Source organism: Phocoena sinus, chromosome 7 (assembly GCF_008692025.1).
Source record: "Phocoena sinus isolate mPhoSin1 chromosome 7, mPhoSin1.pri, whole genome shotgun sequence".
Lineage (NCBI taxonomy): Eukaryota > Metazoa > Chordata > Mammalia > Artiodactyla > Phocoenidae > Phocoena > Phocoena sinus.
Genome location: NC_045769.1, coordinates 30,437,773 through 30,455,615, shown reverse-complemented (window position 1 = coordinate 30,455,615; position 17,843 = coordinate 30,437,773). Strand labels below are relative to the sequence as shown.

Genomic DNA, 17,843 nt, shown 5'->3' with positions numbered 1-17,843 from the left:
CCAAGAATTTGTCACATCCTTGGCAAAGACTGAATCCCTAAAAGCAAGAACAGGATTAGGCCCAAAAGTCACTGGCAGGAGCCCCGCGGTTTTCGTCCTGGGCTAATCCACATATTCTTAACCAATGTTCTGCATCTTTTAACCGTGAAGCTGTTGACATATGAGCATCCCATAAAAATGATTAACTGTTGGAAATGTGATGGTTTTCTTCCATGTTTTTTTTTTTCTCATAAGGTTAAAAAAAAAAAACAACTCCAGGTTGATTTCCACAAGCCAGATTTGATCCCTATGACAGACACCACCTGCCTCTTGTTGATTCATTTTTACATCTTCATTCCAAGGACACAGCCTGCGTTGTAGAGTCCTGGAGAATAACACAGGGGCTGGGCATTGAGGTGGGGAAGCTGTCATGGCCTGCAGGTACCAGTTGTTGTGCTATAAACATGCCAGGAACAGGCTGGATTTTTGGAGGATTGGTGCCACGTGGCAACCATCTTTTCAAGTAGGGTCTTAGCAAGTGGTTTTCCGCGTCCCTTACTGGCGACCAAAAGGATGAGAATGTGCTTTAGCACTTTGGCCAGGAATGGAGAAGACTTCGAACATGATGAAAACCACTGTCTCCAGGGAAAGACTGAATGTCAGGTACGGCAGTGATGGATTGGTCCTCAGTTCAGGTCTTAGTCACGTAGATCTTCCCCGAGGTGTTGTGCAGATGAGGGAGAAGTTCAGGCTGGTCTGAAGTTCTTGTGTTCCTCTTGTTTGATACGCTAGCTGTTTGGAATTTGGGGTTTGTGTTAAGCCTTGATTTTTTTAATATAAATTTATAGTGCTGACATCGAGGTAGTTCACCTGACTTGGGGTTGAAACTCCTGAAGGGCCACATACATTCACTGGAGCCATTTTGACCTGACAGCAGACACAGGTATAATTAACTTGTGAGACAGGAAGAAATGATAAGACCGTTTTCTTCACCACATATTTGATTTTCTTTTTTAGTGTTTTACCATTTTAGACAGGTAGTTTCCATTGGCTCTGATTTCTATAAGATGGACAACATGGTGAATAGAGACCTGAATTATCCTCCCCATTCCCCAAAAGATTATCATAAAAAAAAGAAAAAGATAGACAGTGATAATACTGGAGAAAATTCAGAGTAAATTAACTTAGCTCTGTTCAAGCCTGGGTGAGTCAGATTGGATGCCCATGTTTGATCTATTCTACACCGTGAAGAAAGCCAATGGGAAAAATAGACTGGGAAGAAGAGAGAAGGGATATTAGCACAGACGTGGAGGTGGACAGGCGTTACAACATTCTTTCCAGTTCTAGTTCTACATTAAAGCATGTAATGATGAAATGTGATTTCCTTAAATTACTTTACATTTATTTGAAATCCAGAGGAGAAAGACTCATACTTTGTGCCCACTTAGATGCATGCATATGAGGAGGGGCAGTTCGCTATCTCAGATGAACATCGTAGTCATGGCAACTGATGACGGACATGAGAGGCCACCGAAGGTGCCTTAGATAAAACTCAGACCTACGTCGGTTGTAAACAACAGTCACTATAAAGACACACGGGAGCATTTACTTGGCGCTAGAGGCCTTTCTTATTGTTTCTGTTCTTCTGGTTATCGTTGGAAGTAAAGACAAATCATTTGAAGGGGAAAGCATCCAGTAATGTACATACTAACTGACCTAGAAGCAGAGGGTGACTCTAGCTGCCTGCAGTGCTGGGGAGTCATCTCAGCAAGGTAACATCTCTGCCTTTTGGCCACGGCAGTAGAACTTGTTATAACTTGATTTGTTTTGTTTTCTCTTCTGTTATAGTGGACATCCCAGAAATACATGGGAGAGAGGGCTACGAGGATGAAATTGATGGTGAGTATTGCTGTGATTTAGAAGATAATCATGGCAGTCAAGTTTGGCTATAAAGACAAAAACAAAAATAATGTCCGGGGTATTGGAGGGCCAGAATTTAGAGCTATCAGCCAGGAATATAAGTGAAAAGAATCCAGAGAGGAGTGAAGAAACTATCAATTGCTCTCTCAAGGTCAAATTTAGCGATTTAGAAAGTTTATTGTGTTCCCTCTGCCTAATTGGAAACAGGTCTCCTACTTTGGGCAACTTTCGACACTGATGAGCTTCAAATCTGAATAAGCCCTTTAGAAGTGAAAGCCGGGCTTCTCTACACATGTCTCTGCTTGAACCCACTGACCTCCTTCCAAAAAGGGCCGAGTAAATGAGCGTCACTGTGAATATTCTCTCAGGCCTGCTGCGGTTTCCAATTCCATGGCTTTCAGGAACCCTTCTCACACTGTCCGTGACTCCGAGTTGGGGCTTGTTGCAGGATTTAGGTTTCTTGTCCACACTGCCCATCTCATGTTATCATATTTATTCCAAGCTCGATTTTCCTACTTCAAATACACATACTTCATGAGGCTGAAGCAAGAGTCCTGACTGGAAGGACACTGAGCAAACACGCAGATGTAATACCTTCCCTCGACTCAGAGCAACGCAGGTCTCTCTGGGAGTCTCTGAGTGCCAGAGTTGATCCCCAAGAGAGATCACCAAGGTTCCCCTCAAAGAACAGCTTTAGACCAAGATTGATGCCTTTAAGAAGGGCAGTTTATAGAGCAGCTGTTTTAAACCTGACCTTAATCAAACACTTCAAGTGTAGCTATAGAAACAGAGTGACTAACCCAAACAGCACCTTGTTAACTGATTGCAGACTCTCCCTGCAAAGCCCGGTCTAACGTTCCTATTATGGGCAAAACTGCACAACTGGCCTTCACAGAGAGGCTGCCATAGATCAAGCAGCAGAAGCCCTAAGATGGGGTGGAAAGAGTAAAGGATGTGGATGGAGAAAGCCTGATTTATACTCCTAGTTTAACTGCTTGTGAACTCTGGGAACTCGTGGTACCTACTCACTTCATCTCTTAAAACCTCTGTTTCCTCATCTATTTTTTAAAATTATAATATCACCCTGCCTTCTTCATGGAATTATTAGGAAATCCCACAAAATTCTCCATGAATATGGTCATGCCTTGGCCACACTACAGAAATATAAGTATATTAGTTTGCTGGGGTGGCCATAACAAAGTACCACAAACTGGATGACTTCAACCACAGAAATCTATGTCTCCAAATTTCCCTTTTTTATAAGGACACCAGTCATGCTGGATTAGGGCCCACGCTAAGGACCTCATTTTAACTTGATTACTTCCGTAAAACCCCTATCTCCAAATAAGGTCACATTCTGAGGTACTAGGGGTTAGAATTCCACATCTGATTCTGGGGGGCGGGTAGGGGGTTGGGACACATAATACATAGCAGTAAGGTTAAGATTTAGGTCGAGAGGTCTGATGGCTCAAAAAAATCTGCTGCTTGGATGGCCAGGAATGCTAGCTTGGGAAACTCATTGTGTGAAAATAGCCTCAGCCTGTTCTTTGATGTAAACTGAAGCAGTTGGAAGTCGGGACGAGGAGGCAAAGAAAGAAGGGTGCCCAGAACACAGGGCCGCCCCAGGCGCTCCAAAGGCTCCCTGAAGCTTCTGTGAGAATCTGAGCTTACCTAATGTGAATCAGATTCTTTAAGTATCTAATCCTTAGACCATACTTACTATGTGCTGGTCACCGAGCACTTTGCAAATGTTAATTCATTTAAACCTCCTAACAAGCCAGTGAGGTTATTAGTAACGCTATTTCACAGACGAGAGAACTGAGGCAAAGAGAAGTTAAATAACTTGCCCAAGGTTACAGAGCTAGGATGAGGCAGGCCTGGGCTTTGAAGCCAGGCCATGTAGCTCCAAGAGTCTACAGCTTAGTCCTGGGCTCTGAAGAACCTCTGAACCGGGCTGGGGGAGCCTCAGTTATTTCACCCTGAAAGAAGCAGTGCATTCAGTCTCCCGTGTCCTTTATGTCCTAGATGAGTACGAGGTGGACTGGAGCAACTCTTCTTCCCCTACCTCCGGGTCTGGGGCTCCTCTGGCTGAGAAAGAAAAGAGCTGGCTCTACACCCTGGATCCCATCCTCATTACCATCATCGCCATGAGTTCGCTGGGCGTCCTCCTGGGGGCCACGTGTGCAGGGCTGCTGCTCTACTGCACGTGTTCCTATTCAGGCCTGAGCTCCCGCAGCTGCACCACGCTGGAGAACTACAACTTTGAGCTCTACGATGGCCTCAAGCACAAGGTCAAGATGAACCACCAGAAATGCTGCTCGGAGGCCTGACGGATGTGCACCCAAATCGCATCTGACGTCTCATTCCAGCAAGAGGGGCTAGTGAAGATGACAGTTTTTTTTCCTTTGGAAACTGAATGCCATAATCTTGATCCAACCGATCCAGAATACTGAAGGTGTGGACAGAACAGACAGGCAAGTCGAGGGAGGAGGGGAGATGCAGCCTTTCGGGGGGTTGTGACCCACCGAGGACCACGTGGCTGAACCATTGCTGGGATAAAGACAGGAGCTCGTCTCTTTGGGGGTCACAGTTCTATTTTGTTTGTGAGTTTATTATTATATTTCTTTGGTCTATGAGCAACTCAAGAGGCAGAAGAGAATGACTTTTCCAGTATAGAGCAGAGCAGGGACCAACAGTCTCTGCTTTCTCTTTCTAATCAACACTTGGAAAGCAAAGGATCTTTTCAGACTTTCCATCTTTAGAAAAAAAAATTCCAGAACAAAGCCGTTCAGTTTAGCCCATCCTCTGATGGTCTTATGACTTCCGGGATTTGCTGTGGTATAGCTTCTGCCAGCCAACTTGACAAGCTGCCGTTTCCAGTCCTAGCATTTCAGTAGGGTGTTGTTGCCTTTAACTTTTTGTATCCAGGGGAAAATTGCCATTTTAGGGTCAGCATGAACAGCTCTTTCTTACGTGAGATTTAAAACAAACCAGAAAGGAAACTTCACACGTCAAAATCCATAGAAGCGCCTCCGTGTTAGAAGCGGACAAGCCTTAACGTGCTTTGTGAATAGGAGCCATTCATTCAATCTAGACCCGGAATTTGTGGCTGTGAGGCTACTTTGTGGGGCCTCTGGTGGTGGTTTTGCTTTTCCTTTTCCCTCCTCCTTGTTCTTCTAAAACATACACACGTGCACACACACATACACACATGCACCGTACGCACACACACACAAGCACGCACACATATACACACATGCACTCATCTGTCAGGTCTCTAAGCCCCAGGAAACAGCATTATCTGATATTCTCTGAGATGGGGCTGGGGAAATATAGGCTACTAGTATGTTTCTCCATCAGTGAGATGTAACTGGCGACCACTGGCCGGAAAGGAGAACAGTGGAAAGAGCAAAACAAGTCCATCCTCTGGGATTATGCAAAGGCTGAGAGGACCGTAAGAGACGTTGTGATAAATCCGTCTCTCCGACAGGCTGGTAAACACTGACTTCTCCTTGGGATGACAGCCACCACCTCAACCTTTCAGAAGCATCAGAACTAGGATGTCCGTGAGCTGGTTGTGACCAGAAGTCTGCAAGCACTACGGACCAAAATACTAATTCTGCTTCAACCCCAGAGAGACCTGTGTTCTTATACACACACACACACACACACACACACACACATTTATGTATTTTTTTATTAAGTGCCTTGAAAGAAAATGAAGAAAACGTATTTTCCTTCTACGTAGAAATCAGTGAATACCATACAAGCTAAGGCATTCCTCTGTTCCTCTTCCCTGACCCAGCGGCTCCACGCCCAGTTTCCCCCGCATAACTGATCCTCCGGATGGAGTAAGCCCTGCCACCCGAGTGCTAGTCATAGCCCTAGATGACTCTCAACTGCTCTAGAAGGGGAGGTATCCGGAATCGCATGACACCGTGTGAAGGATAAGATTGTCCACGTCAGGATCCAAATCTTGACTTTGTAGTAACGCCTAAGGATTGCCTGCATGCTGGAAGTACATTTGAGATCCAGACAGTATGCCCGGCCTATTGTTTATCAGTGGTTAAACTGTCGGACCATTTTTGCTGCTATGGTCACCCACAATTTCATTTGTTTCATACCCAGGTGAAAGGGGAAGGTTCACCTGGCTGGTTCCTTTACATGATAACTTATGGAAATGCTAGTTCAGGTGGTAATGTCACAGTGTTCTGTATGCAGAGAGGGAGAGTTCATGCCAACAGCTATTTATTCATATGTGTGTGTGTCTTTGCCAGCCTTTGAGTTCTCTGTATCTACTGTGTATGTGAATGGTCACGTGGGACTCAGTGATGTTGTTGTGACATTGACCTAGGGCCCGAGAGTCACCGCTGATCTCGGCACTCGTTGGCACAGTGGTAGTTAGAGGTGAAAAGTAAAGCTGTCAAGCCCAAGGGTTTAGCTTCAGGGCCCCCCTGAGCTGGGCGTGTGGCAGAAGCAAGTTGTTAATTAGCCCACCTTCCTCTTCGGCTTTCCGTGTAACTCAGTGTTCAGGAAGCTAGCAAGTCCAGGGGGTTCCGGAGTTAGCCTGCAGAAGAAGAGAGTTCAAAAGCCAACACGGGGTGGGGTGAGGGGTACTTCCCTGGCGGTCCAGTGGTTAAGACTTGGCACTTCCACAGCAGGGGGCACGGATTCAACCCCTGGTCGGGGAACTCAGATCCCACATGCGGCGTGGAGCAGTCTCACACACACACACACACAGAGCCGACGCCGGAGGTCCTGGCCCTCTCATGTCCCTTGGGCCATTTTACAACTCCCCAAAGACCAGCCCTGCCTCTGGCCTGCAGTTCACCTCTAAGTTATGTACAACTCGACCTGTATCCGTCTGAAGTCCTGTATCCATACTCACCATTGGCTGGTTTGAGGCCTCGCGTGGGCTCTAAATGCTGAACAAAAGCAGGGCATCCAGGGCTGCGTGTAGATACCTCACCAGCACTGGAGGCTGGTCTGCTGGAAGACAGAAAGACAGTGGGGCCTGATTATAACCTGACCAGGGGACACCCCGGTGCATTTGTTGTCTCTATCTGCAGGTAGGCTAGCTGACCCCTCTCCTTGAGTCCTTCCCTTTGGGAAACCCTACTCACAGTACTGATCTCCTTTTTTGCCTTGTACTGAATGACACATTACCTCCACGCTCTCCCGGACTAGGCGGTCAGCAGGGCCACAGGGCTGCTTCCTCTCTTAGGTGGAGGTGGGGAGTTGACAGGGATGAGGGTCCGAGGAATGAGCATGAATGGCAAGAAAACAAGGGAAAAAGTTAAACTGTCACACAGAAGGTTAACTTTTCCAAGGTTTGCAGTTAAAGGTATTTGACCATTCGCTGGCTGAGCCAGATCGAGGGAACTTGAGAGCTTTTACTGTGATTCATCAATGTAAAAAATAAACAACGTCAAACTGTGTTTATATGATTTGTATAAAGCCTTTTTAAGATTACTATTTAAATAAACATTATACCAGAGATATTTTTCTGCGTGTTTCTTTATTGGAGACAAAGAGACTTGGGTTCTGGGTGACCAAATCATCCCAGTTTGCCTGAGACGTTCCTGGGTTTTAGCACTGAAAGTCCCATGTCCCAGGAAACCCCTCAATCCCAGCCATATCAGGATGGTTGGTCATTCTCTTGGGACAATGTTTCTCAGCGCTTTTATGTGAAGTTAGTAGGTAGATTGGCTAGCTGGCTTTTTTTTTTTTTTTTTTGCAGTACGCGGGCCTCTCACCGCCATGACCTCTCCCGTTGCGGAGCACAGGCTCCAGACGCGCAGGCTCAGCGGCCATGGCTCACGGGCCCAGTCGCTCCGTGGCATGTGGGATCTTCCCGGACCGGGGCACGAACCTGTGTCCCCTGCATCGGCAGGCGGACTCTCAACCACTGCGCCACCAGGGAAGCCCTAGTGGCTTTTTATAAGGTGAAAATATGATGTAGATGGGTCATGGACTACCTGGCCAGGTGGGCTACTTTAGCTCAAAGCCTTGCCTGGTAGATTTCCGAGACTGTGATCCCTACACACATTCCTCCTCTGTAGACATCGCCAGTCCCTTGCAATTTTTGACTCTGCTGCTGCCTTCCTGCTCAAACATTTGCTTGTCAATATCTCTGGTAATTTTAAGGTCTATACATTGCTTCTCAAAGTGTGGTCCCTGGACTTGCAGCATCAGCCTCACTTGGGAACTTGTCAGAGGTGTACATTCTCGGACTCCACATCTACTGAATCAAAAACTCTGGGAGGAGGACCTAGACATTTACATTTTAACAAGCCCTCCAAGGGGGTTCTTAGGCACCTTCAAGTTTAAGAACCTCTGGTCTAGGAGAAAGGAGAAGTAGCCTGGCTTCACAAAATGATTAGGGCCTTCTCACCTATGGGTTGTTGAATGCAAAACAAACTAGACTTTGGCCAGAGAAAACTAAAGGAGGTCAAGTACACTCTTAGGTAGTACAAGTTTCCAGAGGATGAGGAAGGAAAAGCCTTACTATGAACTTCCCACTACCCCACACACGGGAGACTCAAAGCTGTGAACCAGAGCTGAATTTGCCCCCATCTGGAAGCTCTGTTCACATTTGGTTCAATCGTTTATTCAAAAAATGTTTTTGAGCACTTCCCGATTTTGTAAGCTCTTGGAGCTTATACTCCAGTGAAGTGGACGGAAAGCAGACAGCCAAGCACAAAAGGTAAGGATTGCTTATGGTAAATTCAATGAAGGCAATAAACACGTAGCTCTGACAGAGAATTACTAGATATTAAAGGTATAATATTTGTGTCACTTGAGTTCATATTTGCAAAACATGGCTATTTATTACTGATGTTACAGGATTTGGGTTAATAAATTAAATACAACTTACCCGTTTTATAGTCGGCAACACTTATCATAATGAAACCTAATGAATCTGATATAATATCAATACAATATATCTCTTGGAAACTTTTTAAAAAAAGAATTACCAGGGTCACTCCCTGTAAACGATTGATCAAGGAAGACCTCCCTGAGTAGGTGATATTTAAGCTAAAACCTGAAAAGATAAGGAAGTCAGCTAAGCAAAGTAGCTGGGACAACTTTTCCCAATTGAAGGAACAGCATATAGAGATCCCGCTTTGGAAAAGAGTCTGCTGTGTTCCTATGACCCCAAAGGAGAGCAATGAAAGAGGAAGCATGATCAATGGGGGGGGAAGGGTGTCGAGATTGGAGAGGCAGGTAAGACCCTCTAAGGCAGTGAGGACGTGCTACCTTGTATCACTCGTTGGCCTTCCTTAATTTACAGAAAAGGCAGCCCTCAAGTGCACCCCATCCCCATTCCTCACTGGCCAGTAAGGTCACCCCAGTCATATCTCTGCAGCTTCCCTCTCAGCCCCTCTTGTGATCTTTATGATATCACGTGTCTCCTGAGTTGCCTGCTTCTATCGTTTTACTGACCCTAACGACAATTACAGAGGTGAAAATGAAAGCAAATTCCTACTTTCCTTTAGTTGAGTTTGTGGATATTTTTAAAGCCCTAATAATCTAAGATCTCCTGGTCTCTCGCCATCTAAGGTTTACATAAGATCTTCCCCCCCCCCCCCCCCCCCCCCGCCTTATCTGCATCCTTCTGGAAATGTTTATAGAATCCTCAGGGAAGGCAGTGAAATGAAGCTGGAACAGGCCCATCCTTGAGGGACATAGGACCCATCTGGATGCCGAGGCGCTTTTGCCCCTGCAACGTTAGTGGTGGTGATGGAGGTGGGGAACGGGGCGTGAAGAAGATGTGGAAAGATGAGTCCATTCCAGTCCTCACAGGCTTCAGCATCCAGTCGCAGACTGAGCTAAACAAAACACCTAAGGAAATGTTTCTGTGGCTTATCCAGAGAATAATGCCTGTGTCCCCTCTCTTCCCAGCCAGAAAACCCCATAGGACAATTTTGTGTGCGGGGAGCGCTGTTTCGGTCACAGCCGGCTTCCAAGTGCAGCAAGAGAAAGAGACCCTTGGCCGCAGGTGAGCGGTCCCGCATCCCTCCTCCTGCACACTGGTGCCAGGTAAGCAGGGCCCCTCTCTCCACAGAGGTACCGCCCGAACCGGCCTCGCCCACGTGCACACCGAGGTGCCTGGAAAAGTCCTGCACCAGCAGAGAGGTAAAGCCCAGGCCCCTTGCCAAACCAGCAGGCCCGGGCAGCTGTGGTCAGGCGTGGCCCCTCCTCTACCCTAATTCAAACAAACCTCCCCTGGAAACCCGGGCAGTTCTGTTTGCAAAGGGCAGGCTGCAGCCTCCGCAGCTGCCCAGGCCTCTCAGAACCGTCAAGAGCCAGGTTGCCGTAGTTTGGAGCACAGCTCTGCTAATAAATCTCCATCCCCAAGCCCTTGACTGCCTCCACTGGGAACTGAAGCCCAGCCTTTCCGAGCGCCCCCTGGCAGCCCTGCTGCATTGCCAAGCCTTGACTGCAGGGCCCTGGCTGGCGGCCTTTCTGGATTTGCCTTTTTTCTTCACCTTTCTCCCTCCTCCACCCCCTCATCTCACCTCTACTTGAGCATTCACATTTCTATTTCCGGCCAACTGATTTTAGAACCTATGGGAGTTCAAAGAAACCTTTAGAGGGTTTTGCAATCCACCCGTGCTCCTCTCCCCTTGAACTTGGACATGCTGAGGAGGTGGGAGAACACTGGTCCCAGAGCTTGGCACCCAGGGTTCTCAGTTCTGCCTCTAGCTCTGTGACCTTGGGAAAACCATGCACATCTGGCGTTTTCCAGGTGTAATGACCTATATATACTACCAAAAGTAAAATGGATGGCTAGTGGGAAGCTGCTGCATAGCACAGGGAGATCAGCTCGGGGCTTTGTGACCACCTAGAGGGGTGGGATAGGGAGGGTGGGAGGGAGGGAGACGCAAGAGGGAGGAGATATGGGGATATATGTATATGTATAGCTGATGCACTTTGTTACACAGCAGCAACTAACACACCATTGTAAAGCAATTATACTCCAATAAAAATGTTAAAAAATAAAAAAATCAACAACAATAATAAAAAAAAATAGTGAACATTTGAGTTAAATGAATTTTGAGCCCCAAACTCTAACATCCTAGCCGATGGAGTAGTTCTTTTCGGTTGTCTGAATCTGTGCTGTACTAAGCAGTGAGGATAAAGCTTTGCAGATGCCTGCCCTGTGCAGAGAGGCTGGGAGCGCATCTTCGGGCTTGATCCTGCTGTGGAGCTGGCTCAAGTCCAATCGCTGGCAGCAGAATTGCTCTTTGTCCCATAGCCCTTCACTAATAGCTCTTTACATAGAAACTGACATGCTGACTTGTCTATCTCCCACTAACTCTTATGGGAAGGATACATGCATGCATTCATTCATATAATCAACGTGTTTTATATTAAATGCCCACTATGCGCCTTGCTAGGTGCCAGGAGACAATGATATGCATAACAGATGTGGTCCTTGCCTTCAGGGAGCTTACAGTCTAGAGAGAGAGACATAGGTAAAGCCAAGAAGCACAGAAATCTGTCATGACGATCACGGCGGGAGCTATAAAGCGAAGTTTAGAGAGCTGTGAGTGTGTGAGAGGCTCCGAGAAGCCGCCCCTGAGCATCGCGACTGATGGAAACTGAAATCCCAGGGTGAGTCGGAGGAGTAAAGAAGAGCAGAGGCTGGGCGTCCCTGGTGGCGCAGTGGCTGAGAGTCCGCCTGCCGATGCAGGGGACGCGGGTTCGTGCCCCGGTCCGGGAAGATCCCACATGCCGCGGAGCGGCTGGGCCCGTGAGCCATGGCCGCTGAGCCTGCGCGTCTGGAGCCTGTGCTCCGCAACGGGAGAGGCCACAACAGTGAGAGGCCCCTGTACCGCAAAAAAAAAAAAAAGAAGAGGGGCAGAGGGAAGAGCGTGTCGAGCAGAAGGGCCAGCAGGTGCAAAGATTCAGAGGCAGAGGGAAATCTGGCTGCAGCAAAAATGAGGGACAAGGGGAAGCATCTCACTCACCTTTGCATCAGGACCCCCAACTCATACCTGACTCTTACTGTGCAAGCTCAAAAATGTTTGCTGAATGCATGAATGAGTGAATGACTTGTATAAACTCCCCTTTCTGACAGACGTCAAGCTGCCTATTTTGTACAGACTCAAAGATAAATGCATCAGTTCTTCCTTATTGCTATTGTACTTCACCATAGTGGAAGTAAGTTTCCTAGAGTCTGAACGACAGATTATGCCCACAAGTTCCAGTGTGGAGATGGGTACTACTTGTTTAAATGTGATAATTTAGGTTAAATATATACAGATTAAAATACTGTTGGAAGGTTGGAGAATCGCCAGATATAACAAATAAAAATATTCCATGAGCCACTGTGGAAAACGGTACGGCAGGTCCTCAAAATGTTAAACACAGGATTACCATGTGATCCAGCAACTCCACATCCAGGAACGTAGACTCAAAAGAATTGAAAGCAGGCAATCAAATAGGTACTCGCTCACCCACGTTCATAGCAGCATTATTCACAGTAGCCAAAAGGTAGAAACAATCCAAATGTCTATCAACAGATGAATGGAAAGACAAACAGTGGTACGTACATACAATGGAATATTATCCAGCCTTAGAAAGGAATGACATTCGGATACACGTTACAACATGGATGAGCTTTGAAAATATTATGCTAAGGTGAAGTAAGCCAAACACAAAAGGAACACTAATATGAGCTACCAAGAGTAGGCAAATTCAAAGAGAAAGTGAATTAGAGGTTATCAAGGGCTGGGGCGGGGGGGCGTTATTATTTACTGGGTACAGAATTGGGCGCATTGAATAAGATCTTGACGTGGATGGTGGTGGTGATGGTTCCACAGCATGTGCACGAACTTTACTGAATCGTACTTGGGGTTGAAATAGTCAATTTTATATTATATAAATTTACCACAATTTTTTAAAAGCACTTTTCCTTCAAAGAAAAAAGCCCATGTAACACTTGGGACACGCCTAAACTGAAAATGTATTTATCGTTTATCCAAAATTTGAAATGTAGTTGGGCATCCTGTATTTTCTCTGGCAGCCCTAATTGAGAAGCGCACTGTTCACCATGGGCTTCCTAGAACATTTCCAGGATTCAGGAACCATCCTTTCAAAAGCAAAAATCAGTGCTTGTGGTCTGATAAGAATGAGAGTACAAGCCAGGTGCAGAAAATCAGGGGGGTGCCTGCCCTAATTATAGACTCAGCCCTAGACACAGGCCATGAAGCGACTCCCTCAGCCCTCACTCACTCCATCGGTGAACAGGTGAAGATTAGAGATCTTGGTTGGGTTTCCCATCTGTTGTATTAATCACCGTGATCCACAAATGCAGTAAAAGCTGGTTATAAACCCCTTCTTACGATTGACCACGTGGCTAGAATTACAGTTGCAGATGGCGACGCTCACACGATAGCCTTGTCCCCCACCATCGATGCATCTTCACACCAGAGTTGGTAAGAACCCATGGGTGCCCAGATGCCTAATTGTACAATCATTTGCACCCATGCCTTCTCAAGGAAAGAAACAGCTCATCGTGCAGCAAGAAACAACAGGTGTAAAAGGCAAAGGCCACTTTGGAACCATTTGGACCAAAGAACACGGCTCAGCGTAACAAGAGCACCCACAGACTTGGCACGCCTGCGCTCATCTGCCTGCGAGATGGGCCTGAAATCAGACCACAGCGCGGAGTCTACGGCTGCTGTTCCAGGTGGTCCCACCCACTCCTTCTCTCAACTGAGACTAAAGGCAGCCGGGGAGGGCACGGCATGAAGAGATGGGTCGTGTCCAAGCCATTTTTACTAGGTGCTGACAAGTCACCGCGAACGTCTGGAAATGGCGTAGCACGGCAGAAACACGCAGGTCACCATGCACTGGTGAATGATTACTAGCGGAGAAATTCATCACAGGCTGCTCTCAGCTCCCATCACATAAGGAAGTGTTACATTAACAAGAGGGCAGGTCCCTCCCCAACGCAGCCCCCCACCACCACCACCTGCCACCCCACTATTTCAGTTTGTGTTGCATGGAGGGAGGGGAGCCCAAAGGCAGGGGGGAGTTAATTCAGCTACACTCATCAAAAAGGGGGTCACGGTGGCAGCCGAAGCCAACTGAAGCAGATTCGAGCTGCATGCCCCAAGAGATTCTTTCCTTACCGCCTGCACCAGCTATGACCACTGCAGTCTGGCAACGATCTATGACATTAAAACAGAATGTCTTTTTTTTTTTTTTTTTTTTTTTTTAGCTGTTCATGTCACTTGCTTTCCATCCTGGATGTGTGTGTTTCCCCGTCCATGTACCTGGCCTTGTCTCTGTTGGCCCCGAGGTTGCCTGGTATTTCTAACCGTTCCTGGTGAATGATTATCAGAGGAGAAATTCCTTAGAGGCTGCTCTCAGCTAGACACAGGCAGATGTAAACACAGACAGATGTAGAACGTAGTGGGTGCCAGCCTAGAACCCGCACTGGAGACTGCGGAAGACTAGGATGAAAAGATGCTGGCTTTGGAGCCTCTCTGGATCAACACGATTTGGGGTGATGGGCACAAGAAGTCCCCCTTTTGTGGCAGCCAAGAGGACATTATAGATGGAGTGGCCTTCGAGTCCTTGGTAGTCAGTGTCACAGGCCGTCATTGTCTCGTTCCTCTTTCTAATCTCTTCTCCAATTACCACTTCCCACGTTAAAGAATCACAGGGCACAAACGGAAGGTTAGCAGAGAGTCAAAAGCATGCAGACAGAGGGGTCAGTAGTTCTTCTTTAATGAGATTTCTGCTCCTTCAAAATGCCATTCACATGCAGAGGGGCCAGCCAGCTGAACCTGCTTTTTTTTTTTTTTTTTCGGTACACGGGCCTCTCACTGCTGTGGCCTCTCCCATTGCGGAGCACAGGCTCCGGATGCGCATGCTCAGCAGCCATGGCTCACGGGCCCAGCCGCTCCGCGGCATGTGGGATCTTCCCAGACCAGGGCACAAACCCGTGCTCCCTGCATCGGCAGGCGGACTCTCAACCACTGCGCCACTAGGGAAGCCCCGAACCTGCTTTTAAAGTCAAATGCAGAGCCAGGCCCAGAACAAACAGTCTCCACCGGTGCCCTCCCCAGGAGACCAGAAAACTCAGCACCTTGGCCTCGCCCCCGTGCCAAGCCCCTCACCACTCAGAGGCCCTGCCCGGTTCCTGTTGAAAATGTTAACCTAAAGCGGGAGAGGAGCCCCAGCACGCCCGCCAGCCAGCCAATACGATGTTAAATATTACACCTCCCTGCCTGGGCCCGGGCTGAAAGCCGCCATTTCGTTATGCAGCTTTCTCTGGGTTAAGGAAAAAAGAGCACGCCTCTCCCAGATGCGCCCCACGGAGACCTGCCCTCAGTCTCCCCAGCGCTCGGCAAACCTTCAAAACTGTTAAATTTGTCTAAGCCCCATCCATCTTTAATGTCAGAGTCAACATTTTCTCGTCTCCTCGTTTTTCAAAGCAGCCAAAAAAGAAAATGTCACTGCATTTGGGGCCCATTCAAAAGTCAGCCTTAGATGGATGTTCTGTTTCATTCTCCCTGTGTCTTTATCTCCCGTGGAGTCTTTAGGGGCTGCATCTCGACCCCCGCTCCATTCCTGTGTTCATTTGGTGTCTTGATGTCTCCCCTCTCTCATACGCTCACTTGCCTTCTTCTAAAGCATCAGCGTTAGAACCCACAAAACTCTCTGTGACTGCAGCCCCTGCTAAGGGGACATCATGTCGATTTGGGCGGGGGGGTGGGGTGGGGGGGGTGGGAAGGGAGCTTGCTAGGTGAGGCTGTCACCACCCCTATCAACATCCTGCCAGGGATTTGGAGGTTGAACAGCTGATGTAGGTAAGTGTCCTCAGTGCTGCCTTTTAGAAACCGGATTCTCCAAATTTGTGCAAAACACATGGAATCATCCCAAGCTGTAACAGTTTGGTTGGGAACGGTGTATGCACCTCCTCTCCCCGTATGCCTTAGAAAGACTCTTTAAGCCATGAAGGGCAGGCGGCAGTTCTGATGAAGATGCCAGTCGGAATGCATCTCTGACAGCCCCTGGCTCACCCAGGAGTGGGGAGCTGATGCACTGATTGATACCTGGGGGCGAGGCTGTCAGCTGGGAGGACACAGGAAGGAGATAAGGGACTCAGTCAGTGTCAGACCGTCCTGACACACGTCGCTGTAAATCACTTTGGGGAAACATTCTAACCTGCCAAGAGCAGAGAAGGGCAAGTAAGTAATAAAGAAACAGGGTGAGAAGCAGCTGTGTGGGCTGCCGGCTCTGGGATGGACCCTGGCCTTGGCTCTAGATGGAAATGTACAAAACTCATAGAACTCCATCCAGCCATCCTCAGCCCAAGCGGAGGTACAGCACTTAGTTCATTGCAGTGGGTTAAAATAGAATGCAGGGTGAATTTTAGAGTATATAAATTATGCCTCAGTAACACTGCTATAAATATAGATATTCCAACCAGTAGCCCAGGATGACTGCAGTAAAAATCCTCCGTCCCCACCCCTGCCCCCTGCCACCACCCACCGCCTGCAGGAAGGCAGTAGAAACCACTGTTGACTGTTCTCACCCTGCCTTTGCCCAGATACCTGGAGTGAGAAGTAGCCCATGGTGAGCTGTGAGGAAAACAGGCCTTAAAGGTGCAACGTTTTGATGAGAAAAGATTCCTCCAATTCCAGAAAGCCCCAAGACTGCACTTCAGCATCCCCCAACCATGTTGCAGATGTGATTAGCACTGGCCAAACCCATTTTAGAGATTGTCTTTCAACATGTTTTAACTAGACATTTAAAAATAATAACCTTATTATTTTGTCCAGGGGACAGAGTTGAAAATAATGAACGGATTAGTGATTAATGAATTGCTGGCAGGTGTGGGGAGCAACCATCTACGGCTTCTTAGCATTTTCTCCCTTTCTCTCTTAAGATCATTCCTTCTTATTTTAATTACTTTTTGCCACCGCAGCACTTCTCTTATCAAATTTTCAAATAAACTAGGCAAATAGAGTGTACTGAGACCAAAGTACTCAGTATGACGTTTAATTGGAATTGCAGCCTTGCTTTCTCCCGGTGGAATCTCAGGGCACCTGGAAGCTTTCCCTGGCAGTGGAATTGGACTCCAAAAGTGCATTGTTAGCATCTAGTTCATCTTCCTTTCAGGTGCCAAGGGCACGGCTTGATTGAAGCAAGGAGCCATAAGACGTTGGGTGTTTGTGGTACTCTGGTGAGGAGCAGAGGCGGGAATTTAACAAGGCTGTGGACCTTCTCCCACCCGCCTGCCTCACCATTCACTTCTGTGTGTCTGCACTGCATGAGTACACACCAGTGGGTGCACCATCCAGCTGCTGGAAGGGTCAAGGTCCAGTGGCAACCATGTTTGCAGCATCTCTCTGGGCTCTGCAGGAGGGCTCCCATCATTTATCACTCACGCGGGAACAACTAGGTCTGATGCAATGATGCTGAACCCAAGCCATGGGCAGAGGACGGGAGACAGGCAGGACCTGTGCTTGTGTACAAGGCCCCCAGCACTAGACTCTCAAGGAATGTGGGCTTCATATGAAGCTCTGTTCTTTCCAAAGGGACAGCTGCTCAGAAAGGCTACGGTGAAGTACACTTCCTACTCTGCAGGGCTGTTTCCTGAAAGAGTGAACAGGCATCTCTAACTACCAGAGGGGATTTTGGGGATGTAGGTCTGTAATGGAGACTGAGCTATTGGCTCCTTCAAAATAAGTTATGAGTTTCAGGACATTACTCTGGTGCCTTCTCACCATTGGGAGATTCCTGAGGACCAAGGGCCTAGGCTGTCTTCTCAAAAGCAGGCAAATTGTTGAGCCATGACCATAGATTTATCCAGAAATGATGATTAGGAGGAATAGAGAAGGAATGGAAGGGGAGTTTTAAAAGTGGGTCTCTGGGACTTCCCTCGTGGTGCAGTGATTAAGAATCCACCTGCCAAT

At 47.6% G+C, this 17,843-nt stretch overlaps 1 protein-coding gene and 1 pseudogene across 2 annotated transcripts in view; both read left to right on the top strand.

The window, feature by feature from the left end:
• NRP2 (neuropilin 2) overlaps positions 1-7,400 on the top strand; it is a 114,893-nt gene extending 107,493 nt beyond the window's left edge. For both annotated transcript variants that reach the window (XM_032636731.1, XM_032636730.1), the window contains exons 16-17: positions 1,828-1,878; positions 3,925-7,400. In XM_032636731.1, the coding sequence (XP_032492622.1) occupies positions 1,828-1,878; positions 3,925-4,229 (356 nt within the window). In that variant the 3' untranslated portion in view covers positions 4,230-7,400. The remainder of the gene's footprint in view (positions 1-1,827; positions 1,879-3,924) is intronic.
• A 2,242-nt stretch (positions 7,401-9,642) lies between these two features.
• LOC116756335 overlaps positions 9,643-17,843 on the top strand; it is a 34,557-nt pseudogene continuing 26,356 nt past the window's right edge.